This window comes from Lepisma saccharinum, chromosome 15, assembly GCF_977018435.1.
Source record: "Lepisma saccharinum chromosome 15, izLepSacc3.1, whole genome shotgun sequence".
Lineage (NCBI taxonomy): Eukaryota > Metazoa > Arthropoda > Insecta > Zygentoma > Lepismatidae > Lepisma > Lepisma saccharinum.
The window spans coordinates 63,801,108-63,826,483 of NC_139243.1; the positions used below are offsets into that span (position 1 = coordinate 63,801,108).

The window sequence follows — 25,376 nt, forward strand, 5'->3', positions numbered from 1 at the left end:
CAGTGGTGATCACATACAAGTCATTACATACAAGTCATTCCTGCAGCAGTTATGGCTCCACAATGTAGGATGGGATGATCCGCTCCCTATAGATTTGCAGAAAACATGGCGTCGTCTTCATTCGCAGCTCACATGTATTAACGAAGTAAAAGTACCACGGTTCGTTTTGGCTCCAGGAGACATACATAAAGTTCAAATTCACGGTTTCTCTGATGCATCAGAGAGAAACTATGGCAGTGTTCTCTTCGTAAGATCAATTGATTCAGAGGGTCACATAAGTGTGAACTTATTGTGTTCAAAGTCCAAGGTGGCTCCGGTGAAGAGAACCACTCTTCCACATTTGGAATTATGTGCGGCAGTTCTACTAGCCAAAATGGTACACAAAGCATTGACCATACTGCATCTATGTATAGACACCATTTACCTATGGACCGACTCAAAAAATCGTCCTAGCTTGGCTGGCGTCACCAGCCAGTAAATGGAAACCTTTTGTTGCCAACCGAGTTGCTATGGTACAGGAACTCACACAAGTCAGTGATTGGAAGCACGTTCCGTCAAAAGACAATCCTGCAGATCTGATCTCACGAGGAGTCGATGGAAAAACTATCAGATCACTTCAGCTTTGGTGGCACGGACCCACCTGGCTCCAAGAAGATGAGACACAGTGGCCATCATCCAGTTTAGCATTCCGTCCAGACGACAACACTATTCCAGAGCAGCGTAAGGTAGCAGCTACCACATTGGTCACTCATGTAACAACTGAAGAAGAAATCATATCTAGATATTCAAGTTTATCCAAGCTACTGAGAGTAGTGTCACTCTGCAAAAGGTTCATCAGCAATTGCAGAAACTCAAGAGAGAAAAGGAGTGAAGACCTTACCACCTTTGAAATTCAAGGCACCACACTTGTCTGCATCAAGATAACATAACGTGCATTCTTCTCTCAGGAAATCAAAGATTTGTCTGACAAGCAGCAAGTACACAACACAAGCATTTTGAGGAACCTTCATCCATTTCTCGACAATGAAAAAGTAATTCGTGTTGGAGGAAGATTGGAAAACAGTGAATTGGAGTTTCAAAGCAAACATCAAATTATTCTTCATCCGAAGAGTCATTTCGCGAAAATTCTGATAGCATCAGAACACAAGAGACTTATGCATGCTGGTCCACAGCTTCTCATATCATCACTTCGTGAGAAATACTGGATACCTCGCATACGACAGGTGGTCAAACAGATCATTTACCAGTGCAACATATGCTATCGTTTGAAGGCTTCAGCCACCCAGCAGCTGATGGGGCAGTTACCCTCCAGTAGAGTGAGACCCAGCAAGGCATTCCATCATGTAGGCGTTGATTATGCAGGGCCATACAACATCAAGACCGGAGCCGCAAGAAGCAGATCCACAAGAAAATGCTACATTGCAGTTTTCACTTGTCTTGCCACAAGGGCAATTCATCTAGAGATTGTCTCAGACTTGACATCACAAGCCTTCATCGCAGCTCTACTACGCTTCACCGCGAGAAGAGGAAAGTGTGCAAGTATTTTTAGCAACAATGCTACGACGTTCCATGGTGCTAAAAATGAATTGCAGGAATTACGTAAACTCTTTCAATCACAAGAGTTCAACAAGGACATCAACAGATTTGCAGCAGAAGAGAATTTCCAATGGAAGTATTCTCCACCACGCAGTCCATCATTCAGCGGGATTTTTGAAAGTGCAGTGAAGTCTATGAAATACCATCTTCGCAGAGTAGCAGGAAAGGCCGTGCTAACATACGAAGAACTAGTAACTCTGCTATGCCAAATAGAGGCCTGCCTCAACTCCCATCCTCTTTCCACACTCCCTGATTCTCATGATGAATTCAGCTACATTACCCTTGGTCATTTTCTTATTGGAGGTCCTCTAACCTCATTTCCTGAACCAAACATTACAGATCTGGCTGCCAACAGATTATCCAGATGGCAGCGCATACAGCAGTTCCAGCAGCGAGTGTGGAGGAAGTGGTCTCAGGACTACCTACATAGTCTGCAGCAGCGACAGAAATGGACAGCCGTTCAGTCGAATTTGAAGCCTGGCACACCAGTGCTATTGAAGGAGGACAATATTCCACCACTCTCGTGGAGAGTCGGCGTAATCCAAGAAGTGTTTCCGGGGAGGGATAGCGTAGTTACCATTCGTACTAGAGACGGAGTCTACAAGAGAGCATTAAGCAAAATTGTGCCTTTACCACAATGGGAAGAAGACGCTCCATGAGCTAAAGCATTGACAATATATCCCCTAGTGTTAGGTTGGATGTGAACATTCCAACGGGGGGAAGTATGTTGGAGAATTATCTCTAGAAACTAACCACGATATATCTTTTTATATATTCTTGTATTCGCAAATAACAGAGCTTTTCTCTTGCTCATTTTGCTAATGCATTTGTTTTTATATAACCAATTGCTTATTTTGTGTATATCCAGTGATTTAAAAAACCTGCACTCCCATTGGTCAGTTCATATCGGGTGCGGTGCCTAGTTGCCGCCATCTTTGCGCGGTAGCTTACTTCCGCCAGTGTTCATGCAGAAGTCACTCCGGCAACAGCCGAAAGTCACCGTGTTGCGGATATTCATCAAAAAACGTAAGCCTAACATGGTTACGTTTCATTCAGCATATCAGTGAAGTGCAGTGATATGTAGTTCAGTTTCACAGGAACATTACAGTGCTGATAAGTGCCTTCATTTTCTTTACACCTTATGAAGATCGCGGTGAACTCAGCTATATGTTGATACAATCCATTCCAGGGAGACAATCAGGGTCCTACAGGGCAGCAAACGCATTCAATGGCCAATATTTAAGCACATGTTGCGTGCATGTGTTGACAAAATTTCGACCTGCTAGTGTTGCCATTTACAGAGGATATGTACCAAAATGGCACTTTTTCATCACTCAACCCAGAAAATCGCCCATCAAAAATCAATCAAATGCTGCACATGATCAATATTGGTCGCAAATGACAAGATTGACATGGCATCAGACATCTAAGTATGACCCTTTGATAATTTCTTACATATTTTTCTCATTCAAAAATGCATTTCTGGAAAAATTTTAACACTGCCTTTCGCCAGTTATTAATTTATCTAATTTTCTGTGTGGCGTAAACTGATAATTTTTTAGCATTGAAAAATATCTCAATGGATGAGGCTTTATAATGCAGAAAACCTAGTTTAAATATCTCTTACGGTTTTCAAGATATACATTTTTAAAGTTTTGGTTGGGCGACTTTTGAAACACCGCATGCACAATTGCTAGTAGGTGGTTTCCTGGCAACTGATATTCAGAGCTGGCACCTAGCTCTGAAGAAGATTTTTCGAACACTGCACATGGCGTTTGTGTATGTTGACAAAACTTTGGCTCCGTAGTGTTTTCTATAAGCTCTAATAAGTCTTGATTCCCCAATTGGTCAAAGAAACATTTTTCCTCCCTGCCAACTGGGTGTATTGTAAATTATTTCACTGTCATCTAAATACTGTGGTCTTATGCTTTGTTTGTGTTCATTATCAATGTGACTATACATTCATTCCTTGCAACAGTTACTCAATTTACAATTTTGAGTCTGGACCGTATGTTTCTTTATTGTGTTACTGCTAAAATTCAGTGGTTACAACAATCAGTGCTATAACAACATGGCAATAAAATGTACTGGAAGATTAAATATTAATATTATTAAAAATAGCCACTGAAGTGTGAAAACGAAAATTGTGGATGATATTGGTCAGTGTGCTCTGTCATTCATGCAGTACTTCCCTTGTTTCACACACACACACACACACACATATGTAAATGATTGGATTTATACTTGCTTCAGTGATTTTTGGATGGAGGGGGAAATACTGGTCAAAATTGTAAAGTCAAGTTATATGCTTCAGTCTGGTTGCAGAAGTTATTACTAAAAACAAGTTTCATATTTCATTTGCACAAATGAAAAATTTCAGTTTGTATAAATAAATCAAAATGAAGTGCAAAAATTGTGAGTTCTATAGTTAAGGTGGTTTGAATTATCGGATCAGATTTTGGTTATAACCTTCACATGAAGAGAGAATAAAACAGTTTAGTTTCATGAGGTAAAATTATAATCTAGACAGTACAGTGGGATCCATGAGTATTACCGAGCAAATTGTCCATAACTTATTTTCACTAATATTTCTCTTTCAGCCTGTGTGATTTTAAGCGATGGATTTTTATGTATGCTGGTGCAGAAGTTGCCAGCAGCTTGTTTTTAGTTTTCTATTCATTCTTGAAGCTCTTATTGGGTCAAATAGAGTGCACGAACATGGTGATGAACAATTTGCACGGTAATACTCATGGATCCTACTGTACATATAGGTATAATGTCCACAAAATGAAACTCTGCTAGAATGCACAAGACTACATCAGCAACGCCCTTTCTGCATTCACAACTAAGCATGTAATGTCACAATGTGGTATCTCATCTCCAGTGTGCACAGTTTTGCTTAAAACATTGATAACAACATTTATGTTGTTTGGCATGGTGTTATGCATGCTGCACCAAACTTAATTTTTTAACAAATTTAAATATTATAAGGGGAAACGCCACATCACATCTCATCTTGCAAGTGTATAATTCGACTGTCAGGCAACCAAAATATGGAAAGGTTCCAACTGCTTTGATTTTTTTAAAATTCTCCCAGCAGAAAGACTAATTATCATAGAATTTTGGAAATCATTGTCACACGAAATTTGAAACTTTCTTAAAGAAGCACGCTTTGATTCTAAAAAAAAAGTTATTGATGCTGATTGATTGAATTGTTGTTTTAAATCCACTTTATGCTCAGCAAGCTAATCGGGACTCAACCTACAGTTTAAAGGACCTGAACCAGTATGTGCCTCCACCGGGTATTGAACCCAGGACACCTTGATTAGAAGTCGATGATTTTACTACTACGCCATAGAGGAGGTGCTTCATTTATGATGAAAAATAAAAACATAAAAATTACCTTAGGGAAGCATGCGTGCTTCCCATGGAGAAGGTATTCTTCGACAAGCGACAGTTACTATGGTAGACTAGTGGGAATGAATGTAGAAGCAAATCAGAACCTTAGTAGAATGCATTTGGGGACTTTATTTTAATTCTAAAACTTCCCAGTAAGTGTTAACAAACATAAATCGAAAACAAACCATCTAAATATTGCATTCGTAGCATGATGAAATCACAATAAAAGAAAAGGAACTTGGACCCAAAATATGCACAAGCGGTGTAACCTCAAGGGGATGGGGAAAGGCAGGGGACATTACTCCCAATTGGCCTTTTATTCCTAAAAAGAAAATGAAGGCAGGAAAGGATGACAAAATGAGGGCTGACAATCAAAAAAGTATATCCAAAAATTCTGGATACACCACTCTACACATGGCTTGATCCCATAAAAAAAAAGGCATCAAATGGCACGAAATTTCAGAGGACTATAAATTCCAAACTAGAATTGATATTCCAAAAGCAAAAATAAATCCTATGGGTTCTTATATATGTCTAAGGATATAATGTAACATATTTTATCCCAATCTGACATGGTGGGGTGGACACTTCTGGAGAATCTTGTATTGAATGACCAGTAACACTGCAGCACTGCTGGCACAATAGAGAAATTACATGAATCATAATCTACAAGCAAAAAGGTCCAATTTTGAACCTTAGTACTGCCATGCTCATTTTCAATCCTTGTACTAAAATTTTCTTCACCTACCTTTCTGCAGAATCTGCCACTTCTCCTTCCACCTCATCAGGATTCTCTACAGAATACTTCATGTCTTGATCTTCACTTAAAATTAATTCACCATTGTCACTGTCCTCAAATGGCATTTTTGTAACAAGTTGTCCATGATAACATGGATAAAATCCTTCACTTTCATGAACATTTTGCCCACTAGGAACTTCCTGATTTCTGCCTTCAAATTGAATCCAACTATCACCACCCACATTTTCCACTTTACAAACTGAAATTTCTTTCATGTACTCACTCGATAGTTTGCTGTCAACAGAAGCATCCTCTATGCACTCATTAGATGGTTTGATGTCAACAGAAGCATCCTGTATGCAATGATTAGATGGTTTGATGTCAACAGAGATATCAACATCAGGAGGCTCCTTGAATGATTCAGTTTCAGTCTTGACACATGACTCATCCAGAAGCCACACATTCTCCAGAGATGTTTGTTCACAAACTAATGGATCGGCACTTTCTGATTCAGACTTTATGAACACTTCCACAAGAGACAAACCCGTGTCAGACACTTGAACAGCCATATTTTCTTCACAATCATCAGACGAGGATGCAGAAGCCTTCTGAAAGACAATCACAAACAGTGTGGATTAAAGTTATGATCTTTAATTTAAATGTCTTTTTTACTTCTTATAAAAAAAATAATCAGTTTTTTTTTATTTATGAGGCTCAGTCCATAAATAACGAGGCAGAGGATATTTCACAGTACTTATGTAACGTCCCTCAGAAGTATTGTCTGCCACTGTTAGGCATTTATCCCATTGTGACACAAGTCGCAAAATGGCATGCTCGTAGAACTCCTTTGGCTGCTGTTGGAAAAAACTGGACACGTACTCCTTGACGTCATCGTCCAATTTAAACTGTTGTCTCCGCAGTATTTTTTTGAGCTCACCGAACATGTGGAAGTCACACGGGGACAGATCTGGACTATAGAGAGAGGACTTCCCACTTTAATGTTTTCACATTCCTTTGTTGTGTTGGCTGTGTGTGGTTTAGCATTGTCGTGCAATAGGCAGGGTTGGCATTTTGCCTAGGTTTCTTCGAAAAAACCCAACCCAGGTAGGTTTCTTTTTTCAGAAAAAACCTGGGTTTTATTGGAATTTTCAAGGTTATATTTAAAAATATATATATATCTTCAGAATGAAATACAATATTCCCCTAGTAGTAATGTCTCATAACATTTAATTTGTATTGCTTTATAACCTGTCCCAACTCTCTGTGGAGCAAGCGAACAAGAACAAGTCTCTGCACAAGTAGTAAAGTGAGATGGCTCCATCAATGAACACTGGAGAGAGAAATGGATTGCCTGGAAAGGAGTAAGCGACTGCAGTTACCAGCCTTCACAGCAGCATGTACTGCTTTGCTGAGACCACTCTATTTCCTTTCCTTTTCTGATGCTATGCGCACCCTTGCTCCAGAGACAATTGTCACAAGGAATAGTTATTTAATATTTCTGTTCTAAAATATTTGTCCAACAACTTGATTCAACTCTTCCTGGATGGTGCAATAGTTAATACTGTTGTTTTGTGTGATCAGTTTCCAGGGTTGAATTCCCTGAGGAGGCACATACTTTGGTGTATCCAAGAATCAAATTAACGGGGGGGAGTACAGAACATATCATTACCAGTATTTTCTTTCTTTCTGGAAGTCAACAACGGTACTCTACACTGCCACCTGATTATAGGGGAGGACTAATAACATTTTATTCTAACAAGAGAAATGCCTACAATGCCAGAGGTCCTGGGTTCGAATCCCAGCCTGGGCATGGATGTTTGTGAGTGTCCATTCATCAATTTCATTACATCATCACTCATCCCCATCTTCACAAATAAGCCAAAAGTGGCACATAAAGATAAGTAAAATAAAGTAAATCAATCAATCAAATCCATTCTGAACTTCAGTTTATGAAACAAATTATTTTGTGAATGCAGTGTTGGACATATGTTGGAATGAATTATGCTACAAACACATTTTTTTCTAATTAATTCATACGCATAGACCATTCAATAATCCAAAAATACTATGTAACACAATGTTTTAAATCTGCTTCAATACAGTTTGTTCACAGTTTATCACAGTTGTGTTTTCCCATTATTTTTCTGGACTTTTAAAGCATAAATACCTCCTCCATGTATTAACCATGCCAAATTATAAGTTAGTCGTTTCTAATTGTCTGGCTGATTTCATCCAAATGGAATACCTTATACATCTTCCAAAATATCTATCTAGCATTAATGCTAAATCAGAAACGGAATGAGTAATTACTCCTGCTATATCGAGAAAACTTGCAAATACAATCATACCAAAAGGCGAACACCTTCCACAAGTTGCCTTTATTCCAACTACTCCACAATAACTTTCAAATGCTATGAGAATGGTAATTCTCATGGTCAAAACATTGGTGACCTCCAATTTGGTCACAACAATCCCAAAACATGCACTATATTTCAAAACATTTATTGTCAAATTATAGCTTAAGAAAAGCCCTAAAATTCTTAAGACTCTATTCATAATCTCCAAAATTGTAGTTTAGGCTGAGATTTGAAAGTGTCATCAGAATTTGGAATCTACCTCAGCATAAGAAAAATCCATTTTTTTCTACTCTTGAAATACTTTGAACAAATGCAAATGCAAAACAGAGCCATTCCCTAGGTGTATGTAGTTGGACTAATTTAAACTAAGAACCTCTAAATTTGCTGCAGTTATTGTGGTCTCAAAATTGGTGACTTAACCCCAACCTTCATAAAACACACACACTACATGACACTTAAAACTCAAGTGATGCTGTAAACAAGGTTCGAAAAATCCCAGTCGCCAAGTCGACTAAAAATTTCAGCCTGGCGACTGTGATCTTTGCTGTAATATTGCCATTCTTTTAAGTTTGCATGTACGAAATTTTGAAGATTCTAAGTTCAAATTGCAGTACAGCGTCAGTTAGCAAATGAGTTTTTTGAAAAACTCAATATGCTGACCAAGGCAGAAATTTATTTTATTTTAAAACATAAACTAAACTTAACGTTTCAACCTTCTAGCAAGGTCTTCTTCAGACTCTGTACTCTTGCTAGAAGGTTGAAACGTTAAGTTTAGTTTTTTTTAAAATAAAATAAATTTCTCCCTTGGTCGGCATATCGAGTTTTTCACATATCATGGAAACAAGGCTTAATGGTGTTGTAATATTTTTATCAATGTTGTGAACATTTCATAGAATCGGCAACTATTCCTTACTCTTTGCCCCCACTCCCTCATTTTCTGCTTTCTCACATGATTTAGCAATGTTTTCCATACAGTGATGCTCAACTTCTTATAGTATGCACAATTGCCAGCAGGTGGTTTCCTGGTGCCTGATTTTCAGAACTGGCGCCTAGCTCTGATGAAGATTTTTCGAGCACTGGCTGTAACATTGCTGAGACTTGTGTTTCTTAAAGTACGAAAATATAAAATAGTCAAATATGAGCATTATTTAAAGTTCTCGTAAAACATGTTAAACCAGTCTGTCGTCTACTATCTTTAAACATGGTGACCAATTTTTCTCAGATACAATGTGAGACCAATCCTTTACGTTATATTGCAACCATAAACAGTGCAACTCAAAATATTTGCATTTATGGCCGTTATCAAAAATAGGATGTGTGTGATCTTACCAATTACCACCACTCCTATCATAAGCTAAGAAATATTATTTTAAAAGTTTTACTGCAAAATTGCGGACCAATGAAATCTTTAAAATTACTCAGTTTAATTCCTTATACTCTGAAAATGTATTCTAGAAAGCTTTGAAAAAAAAAATTAAAAAATAAAAAACATTGTACAGCATAGCATAGCAACATGCAGAAAATAAATTTTTTCATCCACCATCTTGAAACAAATTGTTGAATTTGGTTCACAAGTTTCCTAGCTGCAGAAATAACTTCACCTAAATTATTCTAAATTATAGCAGTTATCATGGTCAATAAATAGATGACTTATCCCTCTCTGCCCATCCACCCTAATTCATGCTCCTCCTAAATCATGCACCATATTTTGGTAATTTTATTGTCAAATTATGGTGCAAGTACATAATACTCCTTAAGTTTTGTGCACAAAGCTGATATTGTGGTAATTATGAAGATGCATGACTTACATGAGTATAGAGCTCCTAACCAGACATAAATAACATTTTACTGCATAGGCAAGCAACCCATTAGGATCAGAAATGACAAAAATAATTTAAAGTGTGTTCCAAGTTAATTATGCCACAATTAACGACATTTCAATAAAATGTACTCAATTCTCCCTTGTAATGTTTAAACATGCAAAAATTTATTTTATTAATTGAACGTCACAGTTGAAACTATGATCTGCCACTATTGTTTCCCCTCACATAAGGAAGTAACAGATAACCAAAGTGCTCCCACATTTCAAAATTATAAGCTTTGTTCAACTATGCTGCATCAATAAATGCAAAGGTTTTATCTAAAAATTTCAGACACTGTTTCTATTTTGTTTCTTAGATGTATAATATTTTTATTTGTGTTAAAAGTCCATTTCTAGCATGATTTGAGGATAAAAGCCTGAAAAAACCAACTGTGACTTGTACTACAGTACTACATTAATTATTTTTAGTATTTAAAGCACTGCTAAGCCTTTTCTTTACAAGTTTTCCAAAAAAAATTCACAATCGTAGAACATCACAAATATTTAAAGCAATAATTTACATTTTCTGAAAAAACAGACAAAAATAAAACACTTTTTTGTCTGGTTGTTGGTGTGTTTTTTCAAGGTGGGTTTTTCTAAAAACAAACGCATGGGGAAAACTGGGATGCCCACCCGGGCCGACCCCGGCAATAGGACGACATTGCAGGACTCATTGAGAACACACTTTATGGAACATCAACGTGTCCTTGATGATTGTGTGGGCCCTACCATGACTAAGCCCCACTGATGCTGAAATGTCATCCACTGATATATGACAGTCTGTCTGCATGAGCTCATCCACCTGCATAACATGCTGGTCTGTGACACACTTTGGTGCCCCACTCTTCGTGTCCTTTGCGAAAGTGTTTGTTTCACTCCTGCACCCTTGACTGGGAAATACAGTGCACCCCATATATTCTTTCCATTTGTCGATGGATTTCACCACTGCCTACCCTTTCCGCTGTCAAGAAGGGCACAACTCCCCACTGCTCCTCTTTGGATGTCTCCATTACGCGTCGCAGTCATACACGGAATGACTGGACATGGCCACTACTCACTTTGCAGCATACCTTGGCAGACACGTAATGCCATCTAGCGGGAAAACATGCGTGAATCAGTTTTGCCACACCTGCACCTCCATTTCGGGCCCGTCGACCCATTTCTAACTACCATAGTTTTGGTGTAATATCCTCTGCCTCATTATTTATTGCCTGAGCCTAATAAATCACAGGTCGTTAAAGAAAAACACCACACAAACTTCTGCACACTGCATGCCTTAAGACTTTCTAAAGCAAAAAGGATGTGAGGTTTGATACACCCTAGTGGATACAAGGGGGGGCAAAAAAATTGGCTATAACCAAATGTAGCACCTCTTTTGAATGTCAACTGTGGAGTGCACTATAGTAAAGTCCCCCATGCATATTGCATATGCAATTAAGGCACATTTAGGGGAAGAAGATGTGGGGGATAGAGCTACACATTCTCGATCTTGGTTCATTATGGAGGTGATGTGATCAGTACCATTCTCCAGCTGCCTTTACCCCCAGGTACCTATCCAGGGTGGCTACAAACAAGCAGAAATTAAATTCCCTGACTTTTCCAGGTTTTCCAGGACAAAATTTACATTTTTCCCTGACAATTATAAACCAAATCCATGTTTTTGCAAATGGAAATTAGAAAGTCATACAGATCCAGGTATGTATTGTATTAAGTACCCATATTAGCTTTCAAGAAATTGACTTCATTTCTCTATAATTTGCATTCAAACTGCAAAATAGTGAGTTTGGAAAATTATTGCAATTCACAAGCTAGGGAGGGATTACGTGATTTTTTTTATATGCAGAGAGTTTTCAATAAAATATTTGATTATTTTTAAAGTTACGGCTAAATGAGATTAGAGTGAATAGTAATGGATGAAACAAGAAATTTTGTAATGTTGGTATCTCCACTGAGGTTTGGAAACCTCTGATTGCAAGATCCATGAATGCGGACTTATTCATTGATGCATAAACCTACTTCTCTTTTATTTATAAAACAAACAACTTAACAAACAAAATGAAGTGTCATATTTCCTTCATTATCAATGGGATGTCTCAGTACAAAAATTCACAGTATATCCAAGTGAAATACTGTGAAACTGGCTACACGCAGTTATCCCATTATTGCTAGCGAAAATAGTATATAGGAACGTATTAAAAATTTAACACAAGCAATTTATACACTATGTGGAAGAAAGTCATTGGACACCCCGATTTCAACTCTGAAATGAACTCTTCATGGAAAAGAGAGTACAGACGGGTATATATACAGCAGCAGGAGGCTACTCAGATCATTTGCTGATAAAATGACGGACAGGAAAGAGCTCAGCATGTTTCAAAGGCTGCTCCATAGGAGGCATGACTATACGTAGCATGGCTGATGGCCGACAGGTCCCTAAATCAACTGTAGCCTTTGTTACACTGCAACAATGCACCACGAGTGGAAGACCCACGAAATTGGACGACCGGGACAAGAGAGTGCTAAAGAGGGAGATTACGAAAAACAGGACCCGCCCGATGCATTCGATTGCAGAAGAGTTTCAATGCGACCAATTTGACTGTTTCGACCAAGACACTTCGCTAGGAGGCCCATGCGCTCGGTTATCATGGTCGAGCCGCTGCCCACAAACCCCTGATAACAAAAAAACAATAAACGGCAGAGATTACGCTGGTGTAAAGAGCGGAGAAACTGGACGATGGAGCAATGGCAGAAGGTCCTATGGAGCGATGAATCACGCTTCACACTGTTTCGATCAGATGGGAGAGTGTGGGTATGACGATTACCCAGAGAACGTCTGTTACCCGAGTGTGTAGTGCCCACAGTGAAATATGGTGGTGGCGGCATCATGTTCTGGGGTTGTTTCAGCTGGCATGGTGCGGGTCCACTGGTACCAGTGTATGGCCACATGACGTCTGCGTCCTACCGAGATATTCTCGACAACTCCATGCTCCCCACATTGTGGCGTTTCTATGGAAACGAAGAATGTGTGTTCCAGGACGATAATGCGACTTGTCATGTTTCTATGGCTACCATGGAGTGATATGCAGAAAATAATGTCACCCGACTGGATTTGCCTGCTCAGAGCCCTGATCTCAACCCTATCGAACATCTATGGGACGAACTGGAGCACCGATTGAGGTCATGATTGCCTCGCTCTTCTACACTTCCAGGGTTGGTGACTGAACTGCAGGAGGAATGGCGGAATATCCCACTCGGTGTACTACACGACCTTGTGGCCAGTTTACCATGAAGAGTGGCTGCTGTTATCGCTGCCAAAGGCGGACCGACCTCCTATTGATTGCAAGAAAACTGATGGTATCCGCTGACATGTGGTGTCCAATGACTTTCTTCCACATAGTGTAGAAGGGGAATCTACTGCACTGTACAGGTGCCTGATTTAGCTAATAAAATATTAAAACAGGAACATGCTATTGATAACAACTTCCAAAAGTTTATACATCAGGGCATCCAGGAAAAGTTCCAATGGCGTTTGTAAGTGACGCTAGTGGTTGGAGTGCGACCTGCATATGTAGGCAGGAAAAGTGGTTGTAATCTTGTGGAGTCGCAGCATAGCCTTTTAGGACAGTTCTAGGTTAAAGATGACAACTCTCATACAATCTCCCACCGACTGTGAGGCACATGTGGTAATCAGATTGTTGCACGCTCAGAATACGTCATATAGCCACCAGCAATTGTGTGAGGTGTATAGGCCGGCCATCGTGAGCGAAGTATGGTCAGACAATGGTGCAGACAATTCACGTAAGGCCAATCCAATGTGCACAACCCCATACAGCTGAGTACAGAGTACATTTGGGGTCTTTTGCATCACATCATGAGAGATCTTGGACCACAGTTCCAGCTTTGAATGTACAGACTTTCATCTTTTTGTTCAGCTGAAGAGGTTTCTGGCAGGACAAGGTTTTGACAGTTACACTACTGAAGTACAAATAGTTCCAGTCTTTGCTGTGAGACACACATATAAAATTTAGTGCCATGCTACAACAAATGCCAGAACAAGGGTAGTGATTATGCCAAAATTAGGTTAGGAGTCACTAAATAATACAATAAATTACTACTGATATTCTTCCTTATTTATGCCTAAACAGTATGGACCTTGATTTTTTGTTATCTTTGGTGTTATTATTATTATTTGTTTACTATTTGATGTTATTTTTCCCAAATTCACATTTTCATTTTATCGCATTTTCTGGAAAATATACCTAAAATTATACCTTCATGGTGTTTTTAACCTATCGTTTTCAATTGTAAGTCACATGGCCTATGCCTGTTCGTGAGAGTTTGATACCTTGGAAGTTATTTTCCATACCTCCCTCTTTCATTTTAAGGTAAAGGGATTTTTTCCTCGTATATACTAAAGAGTGCAAAATGGCCACATACGGCGACGCGCCCAAAAATTTTAAATCAATCTCATGTGACAGATGCCAATATATTATGGCAGCAAAAATTGGCATTATCTTCTTTTGACTTTCTTAGTGTTAAGTTTCCAAAATTTGCATTTTTATTTTATAACATTTTTTTGCCAAATATACCAAAACTTATAAAGGGTTTCCCAATAATGATTGATTTTGATTGATTTGGTGTTTTAAGTACACTTTATGCAGAGTAAGGCTAATCGGGACTGGACCAACGGTTTAAAGTGGGATCCGGAACATGGACCACTGTGTGCCTCCACCGGGTATCAAACCTGGGACCTCTGTGTTACAAGGTGACAATGCTACCACTGCACCACCGGGGAGGCTGGTTTTCCAATATGAATGATATGATTTTGAAATAAACTGGCAACTATGCTTCAAATATTATAACTGTCACTAGTTGTCATTTGTGTTTAGTATACTGTGACAATTCATCATGGCAAAATACACGCTCAAGAATGTTTGGTTATTATCCAAAAAGGACCATCTTAAGTGCTGTGACTTTGCTGCTTGGGCTTTAGAGCAACTTGAAACGGATCATAATTTTGGACAAAAAATTATATTAGATGAAGCTCATTTATGGTTAAGTGGATACATTAACAAACAAAATTGTCATTTTTGGTGTAAAATCAATCCACAAGATATACACGAGTCACCCTTGCATCCGCAAAAGGTCACTGTATGGTGTGTTTTATGGCATGGTGTCATCATCGGACTACTTTTTAATTTTTTTTTCCAGAACGAGGTAGATGTAGTTACAGTGACTAGTGAGCAGTTAAAAGATTTTTTGTGGCCTAATTTAGATAAAATTGATTTGGGGGACATGTGGTTTCAACAAGACGGTGCCACATGTCAAACTGCTAATGCCACTATCAATGTATTGCAAGAACAGTTTGGTGAAAGGATAATTTCAAGGAATGCAATTGTTAGTTGGCCTCCAAGAAGTTGTGATTTAACTCCTTTAGATTGCTTTTCGTGGGGTTATTTGAAATCTATAGTCTATGCAAACAGACCATGGACCCTTGATGCATTAAGATTGATAACACTGTTAAGCCTTGTTTCCATGTTAATAAAACATTAAAATGCTGACCAAGGCAAACTTTTATAGTATAAAAATATACATACAAATGTAACGTCCGAAGAAGACCCCGTCAGAGGGTGGAAACGTTAAGTTTTTATGTATATTTTTATGCTATAAAAGTTTGCCTTGGTCAGCATTTTAATGTTTTATTAAGATTGAACATCGAACGCTGCATTCGTGACATTAGGCTGGAGTTATTGCACAAAGTCATCCAAAATTGTGTTCATCGAATTCACTCGTATGCACGAAGTCGAGGTGAACACTTAAATGATGTGTTATTCAAAACATAATGAAATAAACTATGCTTCAAAATAATATAAAAGGTTTGGTTGTGTCTGAAATAGTTTTTATTTTATTTCATTGTAAAATCATATCGCTCTTATTGGAAAACCCTATACTTCCATTCTGCTTTTAAACTATCACTTTAAATTGTAGGTCACATGGTGAGCACTATATCTCCACCAAAATCACACCACTTGTCGCGACAAATAGTGATGATCCGGCTAACATGTTACGGTAGATACAAATATCGTGGGAAATATGTGATTTAATGTGGCTGTCGGAATTATTCCATGTATAATATGCACTACAGTTTTCTCTTGGCTAAAATGTTGGAAAACTTGTGTGTTCTATATACACACATGGCAAATTTTGTTTCTTTAAGCCTAAAAAAGTAAAACTGTTGGCTTTCACTGTATTTTTCGTCATTGAAGCACATTTTTTAAAATTCGTCAGAAACGCCAACAATTCACATTTTATGCCAAATTGCATTATTTCGCAAATTTGAACAGGTGAAAAATGTGTCCAGACATCACTGCACATTCATAAACACTACTTTGCAGAAAATAATATATTTCACTGTTATCGTGTTTGCGAAAAATCAAGGTCATTACTAAGTGGAATTTACTTTCCTGGATGCCCCTCGTATAAATCAGTAGATGAAAAGTGAAAGTTTATCAGGGCTAGCAGAGAAACATCGGTTACTAAAGATAGTGATACGCTTTTAGGATTTAATGATTTGAGTAATTATGATATTAAAATATTTATGAATTTATTATTAGTATTTTATTTCTTAACATTGGACATAAACATCACTCAGTGACAGATTAATAACCATCTCTCATGACAGGACAAAGTAGGTCGTGATAGCACTTGTCAATTTTTTATAACATTTACAAATGCATATTTCAGTTTCACTTTTTCGTGATATTGTTCAACATATATGTCCCGATTTGCTGGTTTCTTTTTGACATCAAAGAATAGTGCAATGCCATTGTAAACGTACTTGTGTAAACCCAGTATTACACCTGGATGATGAAAGAAAGCCTTCGTATGCATTGCTACACTAAATAAGGTTAAATGAGCCAGAAGAGTAATAAAATTCCAGCAGCATATTTGCAGTGGTGAAGCAGACGAAGGCTTTCATTTATATATGCGAATTTTGTTGGATGCCCTGATACTAACATATCCCTTTTACAGTGGTTCTTCAAGAAAGTATACATGATTCCATTATTAGTAACAGCAGGTGTAAAAATAATACTTTTAATTTCTTAGAAATACATATATTACCACCCCACGAGCAAATAAGGGTTGGCTGTATTTTTTTGTACATCAGAACACCTTCAAGAAAAAAAAATAGCTTTACCTCAAAGCCCATCTCTCTTCTCTGCTTCTCTTCTGCAGATGATGGGTTTTCATTCAGAAGGTTTTCCAATTCAGAAGACATGTTATGGAAGTCCTGCAAGATTATCTGGTTTGTCTATGCATGGATAGCACACAAACTTTGGAAAAACTGTCATCCTCTGAAAATTAGAATGAAGAAAACCGAAGTCATAAGTAGGGTAGATTAGGAACATGGTTATTTAAATACTGGGTAGCTAAATAAAATTTGGGTAAATACAGGGTATTTATGAAAATTATAGTCATCTACCAAGAACAGCCATAGCTCAGTTCGTAGAGCATCTGGCTATCACATGGAAGATCTAAGCTCATTCCAGCACAGGTGATCTGCAAAAGGGAAAATTTTCCCTGTTTCTGCATAGCTCTGAGGTTGACCCAGACTCGTATAAATCAGTACCTGGAGGACAAACCCGGAGGGTAAAGGCAGCCAGGCAGGATGCTAATCACCATTACAACTATGGCTATGATCAAGAATATGTGGAGCTCTATACCTTCACTCACCCCCTGTGCCTTCACATCATGTGTTATCTACTTCAAAAGTAGATATTTATTACAAATTAAATGTTGGCTTTATATTTTGTCTTGAGACAAAAATATAAACATTCCTATTTGCAATTGCTACAGTTGAACATTTGGATTCCCTAACAAACTTGTAACATTTATTGTAAACTGCATTTTTAAATTATACAAAGCTTTGTATATTTCTATTCCTATTATATTTTGGTCATTCCAGTTATATATTGCATGTCCTTTCCTAGCTACATCCACATCTCTTACTCAGTATGGCCACTATAGGACAATGATAAAATATAAGTATAATTCCTGGTTTAAGGCAAACTTTCCAAAAATCCAAGGGTATAAACAGATGTTTTCTCTATTTCAACCTTACATATCACCACCTCTCACCCTCCCACAAATATAATTAACAATCTAAAGGGTCTGTGTGATTAAAGGCCAACACACACATCTCTGCCGTGGTGCAGATCACAATTTTAATTTCATCTCCCTGCCTCTTAGCATCACATGTTCTACCCTGCTCGCCATTCTTGCCAATTGTCATGCCATTCCTGGACACACTAATGCAAAAATAATTGACAACAATTGAATAGCGCTCCAGCTTATGGCTCACACTGTTCAACAGGGAGATTAATTTGGAAATATAGCATGATGAAATGGTTGCTTCTTTTATGCAGTGCATTTTCATTGGCTAGTTAGTAACTAGTGTGGCTAACTGTATTAATGAAGCACTTTTCTATCACGGAAGGACAAAGACAAAGTGACTGTGAGTTTTGTTGGATTGGAAGCACCATAATATTATTTTAAGTACTTGACCGGTTTGATGTGTGTGTGTATTGCATGTGTATGTGAGTGTTTGGTTAGTGAACATTGAATTCCATAATGCCTCCAGTACTATTGTTCATACTTCATCATTTTAGAATTGCTCAAAAGAAATAAATGATGTGGATGCATGAGCATTTCTGTGTTTCAACTCTCGGCTCCATCACATGTTCTTGTAGGAATTGTACGAAGGAAGGAAGCTGGTATTTTTGCTGCATAATGAGATGCATATTGTTTTCTGTGTTAAAATTGGCATGCTTTGATGGCAAGTTCATAACAAGAATAATCTACGAGGCTTATTGTCTGGTGGCAATATATGTACTTGTTATTATTTTCTTCCTATTCTTGTTATTGTTTGTAAATGTACAACAAAGACAGCCGACTGTTGTCCATCATATAGAGGCAATAATACTGCTTAAGTAGACACGTTCGCAGTGCAGGTTATTAGTTCTCAAACCAGTGGTAGTGTCAGTCGTATATCAGATGTCGTTGCAGTTCCAGCACCAGTGTGGATGGGCTTATTGGGAGTGAACAGTTAAAATGCCACGAGGCCAATTAATGCAATGGAAAAATAATACATTGTTTATTTTATTTGAAGTCACACAAATAATGAATCACTATGAAGAAGTCTTCTTTGCATCATTTTGGGTAATTTTACGCATGTGCCAGTCCAAATTTAGCAAAGTTTTAGTCCATATGTATGTACATATAAAGCCACTTGTTAGCACATATTAATCCTAGCCCTCGTTATAATGCATGACGTTTAAAACTCAATGTTTATATAGAGCTGAGTTCTCTAATTTTCTTGTTCTACGAGCAGATGTGCCTCAGTGCATTGTAGCGATTTTTCTATCGAACAGATTAGCAACACTGGTTCTCCCGTTACGCTGCACCGATCATTGAAGAGATATGTGTGTCGGCCTATACAATGTATCCACAAAATACTAATTCAATTAATTGGCATACGTATACACACACACATATATATTCATATATAATATTTAATTTCAGGTGCGGAGTAGTTTACATTTGCCATTTCACTTGTTCATGCTCGAAATACATACATCTACAAACACAAGTCACAAATGTTAAGGAATACATTAATCAACAAAAAAAATGTTAATTGTATAAGAATTTAAAATTCTAATTTTCATTTTTTTAAAATTAATTTGTGGTATTTCCAGTGGTACTCTAAAAATTGGTAGAGTATCCTGCAGGCCAATATTTTAAATATTAATAAAACGACACTTTATTAAATTGTGAGTGTGGCATCAAGCACCCATGACCGATCGCAGGTTGTTACGAAACAAACACATTCAAGGAAAATAACTGGGCTTGTGAATCTAGTAAAACCAGTTATTTTAGAGGCTCATGGGATGCTCTAGGCGAAAGCGCAGGCACAGCGTTTTGTTTAGAGAAGGTTTCCACATGGCATCCAGTAGAAGGAATGTTCTTAATGGCAAAAATAAACACTACTGCGGACACTGTTACTCATTTTAATCACATTCTGAGAACAGTTGAGGCACACTCATCTTGTGCATGTTGATTCATATCGGTATCTGTTAAAATTATAATACATTTTTGAACTAGTTCAGTTTGAATCCATGAAACACACATGTTGTCTGCAAGCAGCACACGATTCTCACTGAACAAACAAGCCTACTGGCTTGTGTGTTTGTTGAATCTCGTTCTTGCATGAAATACACAGAATGCGACTTTTGGGGCAGAATAATGAATCTCACGAAATGCACTGGGATAGCCAGTTAGCATAACTCGTTTAATGCGTTAAACTCGTGCGACTTTTGGAATGGGCCCTATACTCTTGAAAAAGAAAAGATGGAGTATATGAAAGTTTCAAGCAATGAGGGAGCATTTATCTTAAGTGATCAAATGTATCAGTGCCCTAGTCAACGGAATGAAGACTTTATGATAGAACAGGGGTTCCCAAACTGTTTCGTTTCATGACACCCTTAGTGTTTGAAGATACTTCTGCAGTGCCCAAGTCAGAATGTAAGCATAATTACCACTTGCAAGGCTCAGTTAGTGTAGTTTGGTTGCTTGCCTTAAGTTAAAAAAATAAACACATATTTCAAATTCAGAAACATTTTACATGTAAAAGGTACTAAATAAGCACATATTTGGAAGTGTCATTTCAGTGAAAATATTGGAACATTTCGTGACACCCCTGTAAGCCACTTTGATAGAATATTTTTGAAAGTATTTTTCTGAACATATACATGTAGTCAATTTGCAACTATGTGAGTAGTGAAACTTTTAGTTTGGTTTTGTTTATATGATTAATACGGGTTCCATTTCTGCATCAGAAGTATGAAATGTACACTATATAATTACAAGCAAAATTGTACTAAATGTAGACAGGAATGATATTTTTGGGAGTCATACTAGTTACACCCCTGTTTTGGATGTAATACAGAATTTGTGAAGTAGTACAGAATGTAGTTTCTCTTTCCCCCTGCTGAACTTTCATCAATTATTTGAGATTATCATTTGAGGCTCATAGGAAGTTTTGTGCTCAAGGCCAGATCAAGATGTGATCAGGTGTTTAAAGAATTTAGGGGCATTATTCTACTGCAAGGAGACCTAAAGGTGACCTACTTAATCTAACAATGAAAAGATTTCAGAATATTTTATTACTACCAAGAGCCCTAAACCTAACCTGACTAACAATAACAAAAACATTTAGGAGTGAAATAATACTCCTTCACATCCCATGCATGTTAAATAAGATGGTAGCAGCAGTCTGTATCTAAGACAACAGTAAATGAATGATTGCTTGCAAACAATCAGATAGAAGTGCATGGGAGGGAAAAATTGTTCTCCAGAAAAAGTGTAGTAAGTAGTCACGAAACTTCTGAAGTATGTGTTAACAGACATAATTAGAAATCAAACCATGTAAAATACCACAGTGGTCTAGTCGGTAAGGACCAGCCCCCCGTGACGGAGTGATTAGCACATCGTGCTACAATGCCAGGGGTCCCGGCTTTGAATCCAGGTCTGGGCATGAATGTTTGTGAGTGTTCATTCATCAATTTCATCATATCATCACTCATCCCCATCTTCGGAAATTAGCCAAAAATGGAACAAAAAGCATTTGACTGTCACGTGGGAGACCTGGGTTCAATTTCCAGGGTGGGTGACCAAAGTCGGAATTTTTCTGTCCTTGTCCCTGCAAAAAGTGGTTCTGGGGCTTGCCTGGGGTACCTGGAGGCAACCTTCGGAGATAAAAGCAGATGGAGCATAGTGTTGGTCACATCACCTCCAAAAGAGCAGAGATCGAAAATGTGTCGGGTCCTACCGCCACATCCCCTAAATGTACCTTCATGGCATAGTGCTACGCAAGGGGTACCTTTTACCTCACTACGTAAAAATTCAGTGGCCATGAAAGAATTGGAATTAAACAATAGGCACTTGGACAGGCAGATGATGCTGATAATGATAAAGATCTTGCTGAGGCTGAAATTCAGTTGCTGGTGCTGAAAATAATTACCATATTTACTCATGTATAATGCGAACTTTTTTCCAAAATTTTTGCTCCCAAAAACTGTGGTGCGTATTATGCACGGGATAATTCGAACAGCCAACGTGAAACCGTACAGGGTCATTCCATGATTTTGGGACACTTGCATTGATTTTTCATGTTTACAGAGCCCTATCTTGTTATATATCGTTGGAAAGCTTAAATCCTGCAGATTCTGAATATGGCAACAGTATTCCATTCAAGATAACGACACTAATGTGAAATGCGGTTGGAATAAGTTCATCACCAAATGAAGGAACATTCTGATTTCTATGGTGCTTTGGATGAAAGGAAAGATAAGGAAAGAGAAAACAATAATTAAAATGTAGTACTGGCCAAATAATAATATATATATATGGAGTGTGTAAATGCCTTAATGGAAGAAATCTTGTGCTGCTAACTGCTAGTTTGAAGGTCCTGAATGTGCCTCGTATAAATGTTACATTAGTCACAGAAAAATGTATATATTTTGAAGTTCTTTTAGAAAAAGTAAAGAAGGAATGAGCAAAACCATGTATAAAAGTTTGAAGGCCATTTCACATGATTTTTCACTTTGTAATGTAATGTTCTGCGACACCAAGAAAAGCAGTGCAACTGTGGCAAAATTCGAGCATGCACCTTCCGTCACATGGGATGCATATCAGCAGTATTTGTAGAGGGAGAAATAATAGCAAATAACTTCCTGAGCACTGCAAATCCATAATGTAATATTGATATCGCTTTCTACTATTATAGAATAAATAAGGTGGTTAAAAAGTGAAAGCTTTGGGATGCTAAACACAGTGGGGGGAGAATGGGGAGGTGGCATGGGTTGGAGACTTATTGTTTATACACGAGGACATTCTCCTCTTGGTCCACATAGCAATAGATGACTCATTGAATAGGTGAGGTTATTCACTCTTGATCAGCATAGCAATAGCTTTACGACCTACAACTAAGAAAGCCATTTCTTGAAACTGGATTGTACTGTGCATTATATACGAAATATAATTTTTTGTAACTTTTACCCATGGAAAACCAGGGTGCGCATTATCCATGCACGTGCACTATACACGCATAAATACGGTATACTCCTTTTTTGTCATGTTACACATGTTGGTTTAATTCTGTTAGAATTTCGACAGTTTCTTGGTTGTATCACTCTTGATTTTCTGCCGCTTTTTACTAATCATGATGATAACAATGAGTGATGATTAGATGAAATTGATAAAGGCACAGACCAAGTTTTGAACCTGAAATGTTTTGGGATTAAAAGCCAAACAATTGATATGCTTGGCCACAGAGTCAGCAAAATTGACCTTCGATACAAATTGGAAACATGCTTGTCATGAGGATCCTGATATATTCAGGAATATCATTCAGCATATTGTTGCCATATACCATATAGGCCCCTACATGGCTGTATTTGTAGTTCATACGTGATCCATGTGCATTTACACAATGCACAATTGCAAACACATTCTTGAAATTTGCGTAGTTTTGCATTTCTTAGCATTTACACATGGTTCTACACATTTTGAATGTGCATGCAACTGGTTCAGACACATAAATATTGTGGAAGTATTTCACGATAGAAGTACGTGGGCCATATATCATAACTAAATACATCAGATATTCGAGATTCTGCATTGCGAAAAAAAATTATGTTATGTAAAACATGCAAAAAATTGCAAAAAAATTCAACATAAATTAGATTGGTACATTTGGTCACCAGCCCTACATGGGTAACGGTTTCAAAAGTTGAATGATTTTATCAACGTTTTTACACATTGTACAATGTGTATGTATAGTATGGGATGTATTTTCATTATTTATGAAATGGGAACTTATTATGTGCAGAAAAAAATGTTATGCATTCTTCTTTTTTTCCAAATATAAAATATATAATGATTAAATAACAAATATTTGCTCACGCTCTATCTCTCACTCTAGTTTTAGTAGCGTTTTATTTACATACAGTAGCTCATGGCCTCCAATGAAAACACTTGAGTAAGCATGTATTTATTTGGGCAAGAGAACAAGTGTTCTTATTGTTGTTGTTGATTAGGTTTATTTTACTTCGCTTTTCTGCCACACTTGGTTATCTCGAAAATGAGGATGAGAGTGAAATATGATGGAAATGATGAAGGCCGGGATTCGAACACATGACGAGTGTGTATTCTTGTTCCTGAGTGTTGTACTCCGCAGTGAATAATGAAGTGAAAAATGTATTCCAAAACTCAAAAAGCCAAATGAATATGATTGAAGACACTACAAAAATGTGTGTATTGTTACCTGTTTATCCCCTTAAATATATTGATTTTTTGCCACCTACCATCACTTTCTCTAGCTGTATAGATTTAATCACAATAAGTAGGTAATGAACTTAAGTCATGAGGGCAATCATAAACAGAGGACTCTGGACTCCAGATTTCACAGTGGCCTGCAGATGTACTTGGAGAAAATTTTTTGTATTTGTATTTTCTTTCTGTTGATTAAATTAAATGGGTGAAGGGTGGATACAAAGAGATGCTTATGCACAGGCTAGGACTTGAACTTGTATCCTTTAGTAACGAGATCTTGAGATGGAGAAAAAAGGGAAATCAAGCAATGCAAAATTTTTGAAAAAAAGTAAATCATACACAAAGATGGTGTTTCAAAAATTTGTTGAAAATTATCACTGGGGGAAAATGCAGTTTGCTTTGCCGATACCCACGTATCTGAATGGTTAGTCCTTTCCTCTAGGGAATGCACGGTAGTAGATTTTTTATTTGCTTTATTTTACTTTGCTTCTTGTGCCACTTTTGACTAATTTGCGAAGATGGGGATGACTGATGACATGATGAGTGGACATCACAAATATTCATGCCCATGCAGGGGTTTGAATCTGGGGCCCCTGGTGTCTTAGTGCAATGTGTTACGAGGACAAGTGGTACCCAGTGGAGTCATATAGTGGTTCAGTTCCCACTTTAAACTGTAGGCCCAGTCCCGATAAGCCTTTCTGTACATAAAGTGGACTTAATACAGCCAAATCAACCAACCGTGGGGGAGTGGTTATCACAGTGAACTATGACACTAGGAGTTCCAGGTTCGAACCCCCACCTGGGGATGGGCGTTCTTTGTGTTTGTCCCTTCCTTAATTATATCTTATCATCTTCGCGATTAACCAAATGTGACAAAAAATCGACGCTAAGTAACAAAAATTAAATCATTGATTGATTGTTAGATTTGGTTTATTTTACTTCGCTTTAATGCCACTTTTGGCTAATTGCAAGATGATAAATTGATGAAGGGACACACACACAAAGAACACCCATGGCAAGCCGGGATCTCTGG

At 37.7% G+C, this 25,376-nt stretch overlaps 1 protein-coding gene across 1 annotated transcript in view; it reads right to left on the reverse strand.

Moving 5' to 3' along the window:
- The window catches only part of LOC145999297 (uncharacterized), a 91,435-nt gene extending 74,160 nt beyond the window's left edge, over positions 1-17,275 (reverse strand). The window contains exons 1-2 of the mRNA XM_083136235.1: positions 17,151-17,275; positions 5,744-6,342 (exon numbers count right to left, since the gene is read on the reverse strand). Coding sequence (XP_082992361.1) covers positions 5,744-6,342; positions 17,151-17,231 — 680 coding nt within the window. The 5' untranslated portion in view covers positions 17,232-17,275. The remainder of the gene's footprint in view (positions 1-5,743; positions 6,343-17,150) is intronic.
- Between the last annotated feature and the right edge of the window lie 8,101 nt (positions 17,276-25,376).